The 15,860-nt window shown below is 37.6% G+C and overlaps 1 protein-coding gene across 2 annotated transcripts in view; it reads right to left on the bottom strand.

Moving 5' to 3' along the window:
* TEK (TEK receptor tyrosine kinase) overlaps window positions 1–15,860 on the bottom strand; it is a 113,115-nt gene that overhangs the window by 43,693 nt on the left and 53,562 nt on the right. For both annotated transcript variants that reach the window (XM_079112345.1, XM_079112346.1), the window contains exons 5-8: window positions 14,063–14,194; window positions 13,443–13,583; window positions 9,814–9,942; window positions 6,487–6,638 (exon numbers count right to left, since the gene is read on the bottom strand). In XM_079112345.1, coding sequence (XP_078968471.1) covers window positions 6,487–6,638; window positions 9,814–9,942; window positions 13,443–13,583; window positions 14,063–14,194 — 554 coding nt within the window. The remainder of the gene's footprint in view (window positions 1–6,486; window positions 6,639–9,813; window positions 9,943–13,442; window positions 13,584–14,062; window positions 14,195–15,860) is intronic.

The following is a 15,860-nucleotide window of genomic DNA, read 5'->3' as shown; positions in this document are numbered from 1 at the left end:
AGGGATGATATAAAAAAAATACTTAGAGGTAATTGAGAATAGCGACAGAACATATCAAAATCTCTGGGACACTATGAAGGTGGTTCTAAAAGGAAAGTTCATAGCACTGAGCTCATTCATTAAACAAATAGAAAGTCACCAACTAAATAACCTAACATTATATCTCAAGGTCCTAGAAAAAAAAGAACAAATCAATACCAAAAGCATAAGACAGGAAATAATTGAAATCAATCAAAATGAGATTGATTGAAAAAAACAATTCAAAAGATCGATGAAACAGAAAGTTGACTTTTTGGAAAAAAAAATCAATAAAATTGATAATCCCTTAGACATACTAACCAAGAGAAAGAGAAAGAAAACAACCTTAAATTTCTAAAATTCATGATGAAAAAAGAAATATCACCATGGACACCACTGAAATGTAGAGAATAATCAAACTATTCTGAAACGTTTACTTCAAAATAATAGAAAGTCTTGGAGACAACGACAAATTTCTTTTTTCTTTTTTACAGGCTGCATTTTGAGTCATTGTACACAAATGGAGAACATCATTTTGTTTCTACGGTTGTACATGATGTAGATTCATACTATTTGTGTAATCGCTAAAGACATATGACCTACCCAAATTGAATCAGGGGGACATAGAAAATTTAAACAAATCAATTTCAAGCAATGAAATTGAAGATGCCATGAAAAGCCTACCAAGAAAGAAAAGCCCAGGACCAGACACATCTCAAATGAGTTCTACCAGCCCTTCAAAGAATAACTGATGCCAATTCTCCTCAGACTATTCCAAGAAATAGAAAAGGAGGGAACTCTTCAAATATCATTCTGTGAAGTTAGTATTGCCCTGATTCCAAAACCAGACAAAGACACATCAAGGAAAGAAAACTTCACCAAATGTCCCTGAGGAACATAGACGCAAAATTTGTTAATAAAATACTGGCAAATTGCATAAAAAAAACACATTCAAAAGATAGTACACCATGATCAAGCAGGTTTCATTCCAGGAATGCAGAAATCAATGTACAGAAATCAATAAATGTAATTCACCACATCGACATAAAAACAAGAATCATATGATTATCTCAATAGATGCAGAGAAAGCATTTGACAAAAGCATCTATTCATGCTCAAAACTCTAGAAAAACTAGGGATAATAGAAATACACCTCAACATTGTAAAGGCTACAAATGACAAATCCATTCAAAATGGAGAAAAATTGAAAGCATTCCCTCTAAAAACTGGAATAAGGCAGGAATGCCCTCTTTCACCACTTCTAGTCAACATAGCCCTGGAAATTCTAGCCAGAGCAATTAAGCAAAAGAAATAAATTAAAGGAATATGAATAGAAAAAGAACTCAAAATATTCATATTTGTCAACAAAATGATACTATATTTAGAAGACCCCAAAACTCCACCAGAATACTTTTAGAACTCATAAATGAATTTAGCAAAGTAGCAGGCTATAAAATGAACACCCATTAAATCAATTGCATTCCTATATACCAATGTTGAATCAACAGAAAGAGAAAATAAGAAAACTATCCCATTTACAACAACCTCAAAAAATAAAATAAAATCCCTGAGAAATAATTTAACAAAAGAAGTGAAAACTACAGAACACTGAAGAAAGTTAAGAAGACCTTAGTAGATGGAAAGATCTCCCATGTTCTTGGATAGGCAGGATAAATATTATCAAAATGGCCATACTACCAAAAGCTCTATGTAGATTTAATGCAATTTCTATTAAAATTCTAATGACATTCTTCATAGAAATAGAAAAAACAATCATTAATTTCATTTGGAAAAATAAGAGGCCTAGAATAGCCAAAGCAATTCTTAGAGAAAAGTGAAGCAGGAGGCATCATAATAATAGACCTTAAATTATAGTACAAAGCTATAGTAACACAAACAGCATGGGATTGGTATCAAAAAACACCTGAAGACCAGTGGTACAGAATACAAGACACAGAGACAAACCCACATGAGTGCAGTTATCTCATACTAAACAAAGGCACCATAAACATACATTGGAAAAAAAGATAGTCTCTACAATATATGAAGCTGGGAAAACTGGAAATCCATACATAGCAAAATGAAATTTAACCCTGTCTCTCACCCTGCACAAAATTCAAAGTGGATCAAAGACCTAGGTATTAGACCAGAGATCCTCCATGTACTTGAACGAAGTGTAAGCCCAACATTGCATCACGTTGGCTTAGGAACCAACTTCCTCCACAAGACTCCAAAAGTGTAAGAAAATCTTTGCCACCTGCACCTCAGATAGAGCATTAATCTCAAAACCTTAGTGCGCACACACACACACACACACACACACACAACCTAATTAATAAATGGGCAAAGGAACTGAACACTTCACAGAAGAAATACGAATAGTCAACAAATAAATGAAAAAATGTTCAACATCTCTAGCAATTAGAGAAATGCAAATCAAAACTACACTGAGATTTCATCTCGCTCCAGTCAGAATAGCAACAATCAAGAATACAAGTAACAATAAATGTTGGTGAGGATTTGGGGAGAAGGGTACATTCATACAATGCTGGTGGGACTGCAAATTGGTACAACCACTTTGGAAAGCAGAATGGAGATTCCTCAGAAAACTTAGAATGGAACCACCATTTGACCCAGTTATCCCACGCCTCAGCATATACCCAAAGGACTTAAAATTGGCATACTACAGTGACATAGCCACATCAATGTTTACAGTTTAATTCACAATAGCTAACCTATGGAACCAGCCTAAGTATCCTTCAACAGATGAATGGATAAAGAAAATGTGGTGTGTGTGTGTGTGTGTATATATATATATATATATACACAATGGAGTACTACTCAGTCATAAAGAGAAATGAAATTATGGAATTTGCCACTAAATGGAACTGGAGACTATCATGCTAAATGAAATAAGACAAAAAACCAAAGGCCAAATGTTCTCTCTGATATGTGGATGTTAACTCACAATAAGGGGAGAGGGGACAATGGTAGGGAAGAATAGAAGCACTTTGAATTAGACAAATGGGAATAGGAAATATACTAGAATGAATCAGACATTACTTTCCTATGTGCATATATGATTACACAACCAATGTAATTCTATAGGAAAGACGGTGAAATGAATCTGATTTAACTTTTGTTAAGTACACATATAAATACACCACAGTGAATTTCCACATCCTGTACAACCAGAAGACTGTGATCCTAATTAGAATAAGATGTGCTCTCTTTGTATAAATATATCAAAATATACTCTACTGACATGTATAACTGAAAATAATTTAAAAAAAATAGAAATTCTGAAATTTATAAGAAACCATACACACACACCCCAAATGGCCAAAGAAATACTGAGTGAAAAGAATATATTAGGAGATATTGTACTACTTGACTTGAAACTATATTACAAAGCTACAGATTTTAAAACAGCATGGTATTAGCATAAAACCAGACCCACAGACCAATGGAACCAGATAGAGAGCCTAGAAGTAAACCCACACATCTGCAGCCAACTGATTTTTACCTAATTGCTAAGAATCTGCATTGGAAAAGGACAGTCCTTTCAGTGAGTGATACTGAGGAAATTGGATATCCACATGCAGAAGAATAAAACTAGACTCCTCTCTCTCACCATATTCAAAAATCAACTTAAAACAAATTAAAGACCTAAATATAGTGAGAATAAATCTATGAACCTGCCAGAAGAAAACACAAGGGAAGTTATTCAGGACATAATCTTGGGCAAGGATTTTTTGGAGAAGATCCAAAAGCACAGGAGACAAAAGCAAAATTAGACACATGCAATTTCATTACACTAGAGAGCTTTTGACCTCAATAGAAACAGTCATTGAAGTGAATATATAACCTATAGATGAGAGAAAATATTTGTAAACTATACATCTGATAAGGGGTTAACAGTGGATAATACACTCAAGTAGATATTTCACAAAGGAAAAACATACGAATAGCCAACAGGTATATGAAAAAATAGTAAACACCTGGGGTCCTTGAGATGTGCATGAGTTTCCCTGTATTTTTCACTTTGCTCTTCTAGCTTGTACTCGCCACTGATATCTCAAAACCATAACGAGATATTATATTACCTCATTCCAGTTAGAATGTTTAAAAAAAAAAAAAAAAACAAGTATAACCTTGCCAAGTGTTGGCAAGGATGTAGAGAAAAGGAAAGGCTCACACACTTTTGGTGGGAATTAAAATCAGTGCAGCCATTGTGGAAAATAGTATAGAGGTTTATCAAAGAATTAAAAATAGAAATACCATAAATCCCAATATTGGGTACATATCCAAAGGAAATGAAATCATTATGTTAAAGAGACATCTGCATGCCCATGTTTACTGCAGTACTATTTACAATAGCCAATAAATGGAAACAACCTGTCTCCAACAACTGATAGATGAAGAAAATATGGCACATAGACACAATGGAATAGTATTCAGCCATAAAATAGTTGAAATCCTGTCGTTTGTGATAACCTGGACGGAACTGGAGGTCATTATATTAAGTGAAATAACTCATGCACAAAAAAGGCAAGAACTACATGATCTCACTCTTATGGGAAATCTAAAAACAGTTGATTTCATAGAAGTTGAAAGTAGAATGATTACCAGAGGCTGGAAAGAGTAGAGGGAGGAAGGATGTGAAAATGTTGATTAACAGGTACTAAATTAGCCAGGAATGTTGGAGCACGTCTCTAATCTCAGTTATCCCGAAGGCTGACACAAGAGGAACACAAGTAAGAGGACAGTCTTGGCAACTTAGTGAGAACCTATCTCAAAAATAAAAAGGGCTGGGGATGTGGTTCAGTAATAAAATGTCCTGGGTTCAATTCCCAGTACCAAAAATAAAGAAAAGGGAAGGTAAGGAAAAAGAAGGAAAGGAAAAAGAAGGAAAGGGAAAAGAAGAAGGAAAAAAAAGATACGAAAGGGTCCTTGCCTAGCAAGAACAAGGCCCTATGTTCAATCCCAGTACCACATAAATAAATAAAAAAGAAAGAAAGAGGAAGGAAGGAAGGAAGGAAGGAAGGAAGGAAGGAAGGAAGGAAGGAAGGGAGGGAGGGAGGGAGGGAGGGAAGGAAGGGAGGGAGGGAGGGAGGGAGGGAGGAAGGAAGGAAGGAAGGAAGGAAGGAAGGAAGGAGGGAAGGAAGGAGGGAAGGAAGGAGGAAGGAAGGAAGGAAGGAAACGCACACACCGTATTAAGTTACGATTGGATAGAAGAAAGAAGTTCTGTTGTTCTATTACACAGTATGGTGACTTTGGGTAATGTTTGATGAGATAGTTGTGCTTACCCTGATTGAACATTATACAGTGTATGCATGTATCAAAACATCATATATGTACAATTTCATGTATCAGTTAAAAATTTAAAAATAAAGGATAAGAAAAGAAGTTGTGAATAGTATGGTTGACCATTACTGGGCGGTAGGCTCATGGAAAAGCCAAGATTTTGGGGAATTGTCCACTGGTTTCTTCTACCTAATGCATTGTTCAGGATTTGATATGTGGACACTGGTAATGGCACATTTTATATACTCTGCCCCCAAGAGGTCCCTCATACCTGCCTTGGTCAAGTTGTCTTTGAAAAAAAAGTACTTCAAAATCTATAGATAGCAAAATACATTCACTTTCTAAGGATTACTTATAACATGGAAAAATTTGGAGTGGTTCCTTTCTATGCTATATTTGGAATAGATGGGAGAGAGAAAGGAAATATGTTGGAAAGTTAGTTCAGTTGTGTCTGGCAAAAGAGAAGTGCTGAGAGACAGCCCTGATCAGAGTACGAACTAGGAGAGCAAAGCAAAGATGTATAGGGAATCCCAAGGAATGCCCTCAGATCTAAGGGGTTCTGTGGGGCATGGTTTCTGATGTGAGATATGGGGAGCAGATTCAAGACCCTTCCACGTAGAATCAAATGGATCATGCTGAACTCTCCTCTTCTATACTCCCTTAATTGCCGCTCTGAAAAGCATGATAGGTGTAGACCAGTCATTAAAACTCCATGTCCTAACAGCACATGAATGTCTTGCTGATTCATGGGTTAAACCACTAGGCCACCTTACATTTTCCTGATATGAAGAGTTACAGATGTGGGGATATTGTGAGGGCAGAGTCTTGTACAGTGTGACATGTTTGCACAGTGTGGCATGTACATACAGCTCATCCCAAGCAGCTGGACAGTTCTATAGGACACCTGCCATCCCTGGTACTCAGCCCTATTAACTCCACAATGGTGGCATCTTCCCAGTCTCACATTGCAGCACTGGCCACACAAAAGAAACTAGTGAGGTTGCCGTGAGTCTGTTCTGCATCCACCAGAATATGGCATTTTATCAAAGCATACTGGCCAAGGAGGATGTAAACCCTGAGTGAAATCTAGCCTCTCTGGGGTGATTACCATATTGAAACCATCTCATGCTGTCAGGAAGGCAGATTTAAAATGGCTCTTACTTGGAGCACCGTCCCATCTGGCTTCACGAGGGTCATTTCTTCATTGGCAGGTAGTGGCTGGCCAGAGGCTTTGCAAATGGGATTAAATTTACCACTGTTTACTTCTATGTGATCTGGCAAATCCTCTATCTTTGGAGTCATCCTTGGCATGCCTGAATGGAGAAAAAAGAACCATGAAATCTGATCCTGAACCCAGCAGCAATAATTAAAGAAAAAAAAAAATAGCTAGTTCTGCAAGTCATGCACGATGCAAGAGCTTTGCAACGATTTTATCATCACATAATAAACTTGTGAGGTGGGTGCTATTGTGGTCATCATTTTATAGATGAGGAGACAGAGGCTCAGAGTCCAGATTCAAGCATGGGCCTTTATGAATCTAGACTCCACACTCTTCACCACAGGGCTATGTTCCCTCAGTGGACTGGGGGAGGGAGTCTTAATATTAAAATGATCATTCTGGCCACATCTTCCCTTGACCTTGCAGTTCAGACCCCATCTTGCTTATGAAGAGTATTATTATAAAACCAAAAGGCAAATTCTAGTTCTTCCACTCAGCAAATGACCACACGATGTTGCTGATCAACAGCATTATTCTTAGTTAGGACGTATGAGAACTATCTCATTGATTGGCAAGTCTAAAAGTGAAACATAAATTAGAGGGAAAGGGTGATTTAAATAATACACATCTAAAGAAATGATGTGAAATGTAACTTCTCAAAGTCAAATTCTAGTCAGCAGCCAACTCCAAAGTAGTGCTGCCAATAATGAAGAAAAAAATGTCTCTGGTGTTAACAAAAGGGGATCAGGATTCCTTGCCTAATATCTGAACAGTAGAGAATGAATTACCCTGAAATGCAACAATATCATTCTGAACTCCAGTCTTAGGGAACCTTGGCCCATAGTTAGTTTGGGTGGGATATGACTTAAGCGTGTCCCCCAAAGGTTCATCTACTGGTAACTTACTCTCAGTGTTGGGAGGTGGTAGAAGTTTTAAGTGGTGGAATCTAGTGCAAGATAATGAGGACATTAGGGGTGCTATTCTCAGAAGGTGTTACTGTAGTACTTGTGGGACCCCATTTAGTTCCATCAAGAGTAGGTTAATATAAAAACAGTGAGCCTGACCCTTGAATCTCTCTGGCTTCCTGTCATATCATGTGCCCTCTTGTGAGTACACTCCTGCCATCTACCATGAAACTCACTAGACCCCAAAGGGATGGGACCATCTAATTTTGGAATTTCAGTTAAAGAAATCTATTTTATTAAGTACCCAGCTTCAGGTATTTTGGTATAGCACAGAAAACAGACTGGCATATGGTCAAAACTTGTCTAACGCTTAGTAAAATTTAACAGGAGACAGAGGTGCCCTGAGAGCTGCAGTAATTTATGTGATTTTACATATTGATTTGGGAAGAGGTGAAATCAAGGTAAATACATCAACATTAATATTTCATCCTGGTATCTCATTTCTCAGGCCTAAAGTAAAATGGATTGACCTATCAATAGACTTGGAGAGATGATTGGAAAAAGCTACAAAATTTTACAGCCTAAGTAGATATTCATGGAAGAATTGAAAAAAGGTACTTTGACAATTTTAAAGCATTCCATTCCTTCAATATCCTCTTGCATTTTCTAAAGTTGGATGGAAGGAATGAGGATATGTTTGGGGAGTGGGGAATAGTGGAAAGGAGCTGCTTTCTGAAAGCAGGGGGCTTAGGGAGACTGTAAACCTGTCTTAGGGTCTTCCCAAGCAGAAGCACACATTTTTGCGGCATGAACCATGAAACAGAAAGGAAGCAGTAAAGTACAAAATCCAAATCCTTTATCTTATGAGTTGCCCGTTTTCAATTCAATCCCCTGGTACCCAAGGCATTTCCTTCCCTTCTCAGTACTTAACTGCTGCCCTGTTGCAAAATCCAGACTTGAAGGAAAAAGAAAATGTATAAAGCTAAAGAGCTTAAAGCCTTTGAGAAAACAATTGTTGCTATCCTCCTTCCTATATTTCCGATTTCACAAAAACTAACAAGAGAAAAGTCTATAACCGCCTTATTCTGGGTACAGATTTCACTGAATGTATATCTCTTTTTTAAACATTTATATGAATGAAGAAGTAATATGTTTTTAATATATTTTTAAATTTGAAGATACAGGGCTGGGGTTGTGGCTCAGTGGTAGAGCACTTGCCTAGTATGTGTGAGGCACTGGGTTTGATTCTCAGCACCACATGTGGATAAATAAAATAAAGGTCCATTAACAACTAAAAAAATATTTTTTAAAAAATTTGAAGATACATAAAAGGTATGCCTCTCAATTTTAAAAAAGTATATTTTGAGGTATTGATCAGCAAACTTTCTGTAAAAAAACAAAAAGCAACTATTTTTTTAGCTCTGTAAGTCACGTTCTCTGTGGTAACTGCCCTGGTAGCACAATAGCAACCACAGTCTGTATATTGTAAATTAACAGGTGTAGCTGTGTTCCAATACAATTTTATCTAGAATAACAGTAGAAAATAAAAATGGTATTAAATATTGATACATTCTATGACACACAGTTCAAAAAAGATCTGGTAAATGAAAGACGCTACCTACAAAAGACCATATATGATTCTATTTTTTTTATTGGCTTAAAATCTACACAGATATAAGTAAATTAATGATTTCCAGAGACTTGGAGGGGATAATAAAAGTTACTGCTAATGGGTACAAGAGTTTTTGTTTTGTTTTCTTGCATGTTGAAAATGTTCTAAAATTAGATTATGGTGATAACTGTGCAATTCTAAATATACTTTAAAAACATTGAACTGTATGTTATTAAAAAAGCGAACATTATAGAAAAATTACATCTCAATAAAGCTGTTTAACAGTGGGTTGAATTTGATCTGTGAGTCTGAATATGCCAACTTTTGCTTTAGGGTAATTTCTGAACTAGAATTATTTAAAATTTCATTTTGAGTCTAATCTTTATTATTTGTTTCATTTTTTCTCTTTTTGAGAATAGGCTTTGTCCAAATCCCTCCAAATAACTCTTTCCCTGTCATACAATTCAGGCTGGTTCTGGGGAAGGGAGAAGGACACCGAGCTCTCAAGGGCCAGTCGTCACTTGCTGTGCGACAAAGAACACAGGGTTTCCTCCTCCTGGGAAGAGGAATGAAGGATAGAATGAGGTCCAAGAAGAGAATCTGAAAGCTTTTTTGTAAGCTTTGCAATAAATTCTCCCTAACTTCTGGAAGAAAACATAAGTGGCGGGAGGATTCTGGGTAAAGAGCTGCACCAGATGGCTCTGTTGAGACACGATGAGCACGCCCCTGACTACGGTGTTACCTTGCTTTACCTTCTCTCTCACACTGGAGCCCTTGCCATCCTGGAGAGCAGAGACACCCTTGGAACCTGTCGCAGGTCTCTCCATTGGTGCAGCTGCACCTCAGCTTACAATCTGGCCCGTAATAACCAGAGGGGCAGGCTGTAAGCAAAGACATCACAACCAGTGTTAACACAGGGGAAGGAGGAAGTCAAGGCTGCGAGTTGCTGGTTTTCGTTTTCCCTTCCAGCTACCAACTGTGCTGACTCAGATAAGGCAGTATGTGATTGATGTGAATTACCAGGAACTTAAAAGGTTGGAGAGTTCTGCTTCCACAGAGTTGAGTAAGTTCCTACCAGGTTATCCTTCTCACAAACACACTATTTTCAGAAAAAAATAATAATAATTACTTGAAAGCACTTTTTGAAAAGTGAAGTAGAAAAAATTTAAAAAAGAAAAACAGAGCAACTGAAATTTGAAAGACAAGAATGGTGTGTTTCTCAATGGAATATTACTGAGCCTTAAAGAAGAATGAAATTATGTCATTTGCCAGTAAATTGATGGAGAATATTATGCTAAGCAAAATAAGCCGGTCCTAAAGAACCAAAGGCCAAATTTTTTCTCTGATGTGTGAATGCTAATTCACACATAAGGTGTGGGAGAATAGAGGTATTTTGGTATTTTGGGCTAGACACAGGGGAGTGAAGGGAGGGGAGAGGTTACGGTGTTAATAGAATGAATCAGACATTATTACCCCCTGTGCATACATGCCTACAGGACCTGTGTACTCTATGTCATGTACAACCAGACGAATGAGAATTTATACTCCATTTATGTGTGATGCATCAAAATGCATTCTACTATCATGTATAACTAAATAGAATTAAAAAAAAAAATAGTGAGTTACACCATTTTTCGGATTTTGGCTTAATTGTTGGGTACCTCACGGGGAGGTTAAAACTCCAAAGAAAACGTATAGTCTTACTGGCCTGAGAAATCAGAGGACAGAGCTAGGACAACCACAGCCTCTGGAAAGTAAGAGGGAAAACCTCAGAAGGGAGAATCAGAAGACTCAAATCTTTGGCTGACCTCTGAACCACACACATTCAGGGCAGACTCAAAGTAGCCCAGCTAAAGATTAAAGAGTCGACCCAAGTTTGACCTGATGACTGAGTCAGAGTTTGCAGCTCAAGTTCTACCAAGTTAATTGCTTATAAAAGTAAAACAAAATCAACATTCCTCAAAGGAATCAAAGCAACTCAGGAGGCTGACGCAGGAGGATAGCAAGGTCAAGTCCAACCAGGTCAACTTAAAGAGAACTTGTCTCAAAATTAAAAATAAAAGGGTTAAGGGGTATAGCTCAGTGGTAGAGCACTGTTTATAGTATTGATACAGTCCTTAGTACTGTAAACATGCATATCAGTGGACCAGACAGCCCATAAATAAATCCACACATTTACTATCCAATGATTCTACGCAGGTACCAAGAACACAAAATGGGGAAAGGATAATTTACCAAATGGTTCTAGGAAACTGGATAACCACAAGAATGAAATTAGACCTCCATCTCTCATTTGATCTGATACAAAAATCAACTCAAAGTGAATTAAAGACTTAAACATAAGACCTGAAATTGTTAAACTACTAGAAGAAAACATTGTGAAAATCTTTTTGACTCCATCTGGGCAATTTTTGTTTTGTTTTGATATGATCCCAAAAGCACAGGAACAAATGCAAAAAAAAAAAAAAAAAAAAAAAAAAAAAAAAAAAAAAAAAAAAAAAAAAAAAAACCAGACAAATGGGATTGCATCAAATAAAAAATCTTTGACACAGTAAAGGAAAACAACAGAGTGAAAAGTCTATGAAGATAATGGCAGAATGTATGAATGTATTTGCAAACTATACACCTGATAAGGGGTTAATACCCAAAATACAGAAGAAACTGTATAACAAGAAAATGATCTGATTATAAATGGGCAAAGAATCTGAATAGACATTTCTCAAAAGATAACATAAAAATGGCCAACATATATATATGAAAAACTGTTAAATATCACTGATCGTCAGGGAAGCACAAATCAAAACCACAATGAGATATCACCCCACACCTGTTAGGAGAACTATTATCAATAAGACAAGAAATAAGTGTTGCTGAGGATACAGAACAAAGGAAACCTTTTCACACTCTTGATAGGAATGTAAATATGGAAAACAACGTGGAAGTTCCTTTAAAAAATAAAAATAGAACTCCCATATTATTTTAGTCAACTCTTTCACTGCTGTTACCAAAAGAACACTTTTAGAGGAGGAAAGTTTATTTTGGTGCTCGTGGTTTTGGAGGTTTCAGTCAATACATGGCTGACTGCATTGCTCTGGGCCCAAGGTGAGGCACAACATCATGGCAGAAGGACACAATGGAGGAGAGCAGCTCAGGAGCTCAGGGGTGACAATCAGGAAGCAGAAAGACAGCAGGGACAAAGTATAAACCCCAAAGGCACGCCCCCAATGATCTAGTTCTTCTAGTCACACCCTATCTGCCTACAGTTACTACCCAGTTAACCCCTAACAGTGTATTAACACACTGATTAGGTTAAAATTCTGATTTCATCTCTAAATGTTCTTGCATTGTCTCACACATGAGCATTTGGGGAACACCTCATATCTAAACCATAACACATATAATCCTGTAATCTTACTTTCTGGAAATGAAATTGATATCTCAAAGGTATCTGCTCTCCCATATTCCTTGCAGCATTACACACTCACACACACACAAAAATAATATTCAACCTTAAAAAAGGAAGGAAATCCTGTTATTTTTGACAACATGGCTAAATCTGGAATACGTGATATAAATGAAATAAGCCAGGAACAGAATGGCAGAGTCTGCATGACCTCTCGTAAGTGGAATCTTAAAAAGTCCAACACACAGAAGCAAAGTACAATACTGGGTGCCAGGGCCTGGGGTGGGGGATGACAGGATGTTGTCAAATGGTGTAAAGCTTCAGTTTGGCAGGATGAAGTTCTGGAGATGTAAATCATGGAGGCTACAGTTAAAGAATGCTGTATTGTGCACTTGAAATTTTCTAAGAGACTAGGTCTTAAATATAAAATACACATACACAAAAAGATAACTACACAAAAAAATAACTAAGTGAGGTAACAGATCTTAATTAGCTTGATAATTATAATCATCAAATGCTTGAATAAGGTCCATAAGATCATACATTTTTCCTTTTGAACCTCAGTTTGTCTGGATCTGACTCCAAAACTGATTTTGATGACTCCAAAACAGAAAACAAACACACACATCTTCCAAGATCTTCCTACTCAGAGTGGTCTAAACTTCAACAGAAATAAAACTAGCTGGGAGCTTGTTAGAAATGCACAACCTCAGGCCCCAGTCCAAACATACCAAATCAGAACCCATGTTTTAATACAAGCCCCAGGTGATATGTCTGAGATGGATGCACTATGATGTGCAGTCTTTCTATAAAAGCATCATTTCTCTGAATGAAAACATCTGTGATTTAAAACCCTGTGACCTAGCAACAGGTAGTTGACTGTGCTGTCCAGGTGGGTCCTACTCTGATTCCCAGCAAACTATCTCCTTCGCACACCAGCTAGAATGTTTTACCATCAAGGGAGTGACCGGTGCATACCTTCATTGCACTGCAGACCCTTCCAGCCTGTGGCACAAGAACACCCATAGGGGTCTGGGAGACAGAACACGTAGGACTTGCATCCCTCTGGTCCACCACACCTTTCTTTACAAGTTCTGCCGAATGTGTGTAGTTCACAAGCTTTGGGAAGAAAAGAAAAAAACAAAAAACAAACAAAAAAAAAACCTGAGAGTTCAATTACAACTACTTGAAATGTAGGACTTTTTTTTTTTTAAGGAATCTCTCCTCGGCTGGGAACGGGGAAGGTAGTCTGATCTCAGCCAAGGCTTGGGCAGGATGAGCACATGTCTATGGCCCATTTTATAGACAATGACGCTGCCTCATAGAGAGGATAACAAGGCTGCCACTCAGTTTCACACTGCACAAACCAGGGATGACATTCACATTACAGACATTATGATTTGTGCATTTGTTAAAACTTAGAGTGGTTGGTGATAAAGAACATTTAGGAAAAGGCATCATTTTCTAATTCATGCAAAGCAAATATGGCCTAATAGAAAGAATTTAGCACCTTTTGTCAATGCCCAGATTTAGAATTCTAGATCTAAAAGCGATGGTTTTTGAATCCACAACCTCCTCACCCAGTATTCTTCACTTACCCTTCTCACATGTCCTCCCCATAAATCCAGGAGGGCAAATGCATTCCCCAGTATCTTCGTGGCAGACACCATTGTTCATGCAAGTAGTGCAGACATGTTTACATTCAGGTCCCCACTTCTGAGCTTTGCATCCTTTTGTTAAGGAAAACAAGATGGTGAGCAAAATTCAATCACTCAGCAAACATTTACTGAGCACCCATTATGTGTCAATCATTTTAGTGGACACAGGTAAATGAAGATAAAAGACTCTCTGCTCCTTGCACTAAGTCTAATATGGGAGATATATCTAAACAGTAAATAATGATAGTAACAAAGACAAGGATTACTGAATCTTATCTGGGCAGTTAGAAGAGAGTACAAAGGAAAACTTCCCAGCGGAGGTGGGATATGAGTGAAATCTGCAGGACCACCTTAGCAGCAAAGAACACAGGACTGGAAAGTGTGTGGCAGGCCAAGGCAAGGCTTGGGGAAAGAGTCTGGCATGTTCAGGGAACTGCAGGTGCCATTTCAGACAGCCAGTCAGAAGCACAAGCCATAATCTGGGGCTTTGCAATTGGCATCTCAGGGGAGGGCAGTCTCACAGAACTGAGCCCTGAGCCGGTGGGTAAGACAGAGTTAGAATTGAGCTGAAGTTCATTGGAGAATTCCTTGGTATATGGGGGAAAACCCCCATGTCTAGTGTCAGGTGTGTTAAGCGTAGTGAGAGCGGAGAATAGGAAAACCATTCTGTTGTTTCCACTCTCAACTGTGTATCAATCTGACATTTCTGATATTCCTAGACAAGATGCCCAATTTACCCCCAGATTCTAAGTTCTCTGGGAACACAGTATTGAATCAGACTAGAAACTATCTAAATGAAGTGAAGAAATTACTTCCTTGCCATTCACATCTGTTTATCTAATTCTACATGTAATTCTGATTGGCAGTTACCCAAGGGACAAGGATTTATATTGTTATACTCTTCTCAACATTGATACAATGCTTGATCCAGAGTTAGGATCAATATATTGTATTGAATAATTAACATAATGCAAAGCAAAATAAGTTATCTTCACGAATTACAAGTAGCAAACAGAGGAATGATAGCAGCTCAAGTACTTAAACCTGAAGGCCTGAATACTTAATATTACAAATAATCTAATAGCTGGCAAAAATTCAGGATAAATCTTTTGCTTTCTGTATCAATTTCATGTAAAAATTGCTAATGGACATTCCCACTTCAATAGTTATAATGGGTAAAAAAATGTTTTTACTAGCTGAGTGTGTTGGTACACTCATGTAATCCCAGTTACATGAGGCTGAGGCAGGAGGATCTCAGGTTCAAGACCAGCCTCGGCTACTTAGTGAGACCCTGTATTAAAAAAAATACATATAAAAGACATGGAATGTAGCTCAATGGTAAAGCATGCCTGCATTCAATCCCTAGCCATGAAAGAAAGTAAAAAAGAAAGAGAGAGAGAGAAAGAAAGAAAGAGAGAGGGGAAGGAGGAAGAAGGAAAGAAAAAAAGGAAGGAAGAAGAAAGAGAGAGAAAGAGAAAGAGAGAGAGAGAGAGAGAGAGAGAGAAAGAGAAAGAGAGAGAGAGAGAAAGAGAAAGAGAGAGAGAGAAAGAGAGAGAGAAAGAAAAGAAAGAAAGAGGGGGGAGGGAGGAAGGAAGAAAGAAAGAAAAAAAGGAAAGAAGGAAGAAGAAAGAGAAAGAGAGAGAGAGAGAAGAAAACTCATATTTGAGAGTTAAAAGATAGGAAAATGTGGGCTTTTTAAAAAACAATGTTTAACTAGAGGTTACCCCAGCTCACCCCC

The sequence above is a fragment of the Sciurus vulgaris genome (assembly GCF_902686455.1).
Source record: "Sciurus vulgaris genome assembly, chromosome: 15".
NCBI classification, from domain to species: Eukaryota; Metazoa; Chordata; class Mammalia; order Rodentia; family Sciuridae; genus Sciurus; species Sciurus vulgaris.
Note: the sequence above shows the minus strand (reverse complement) of the source record. Positions and strands in the feature narration are given on the sequence as shown.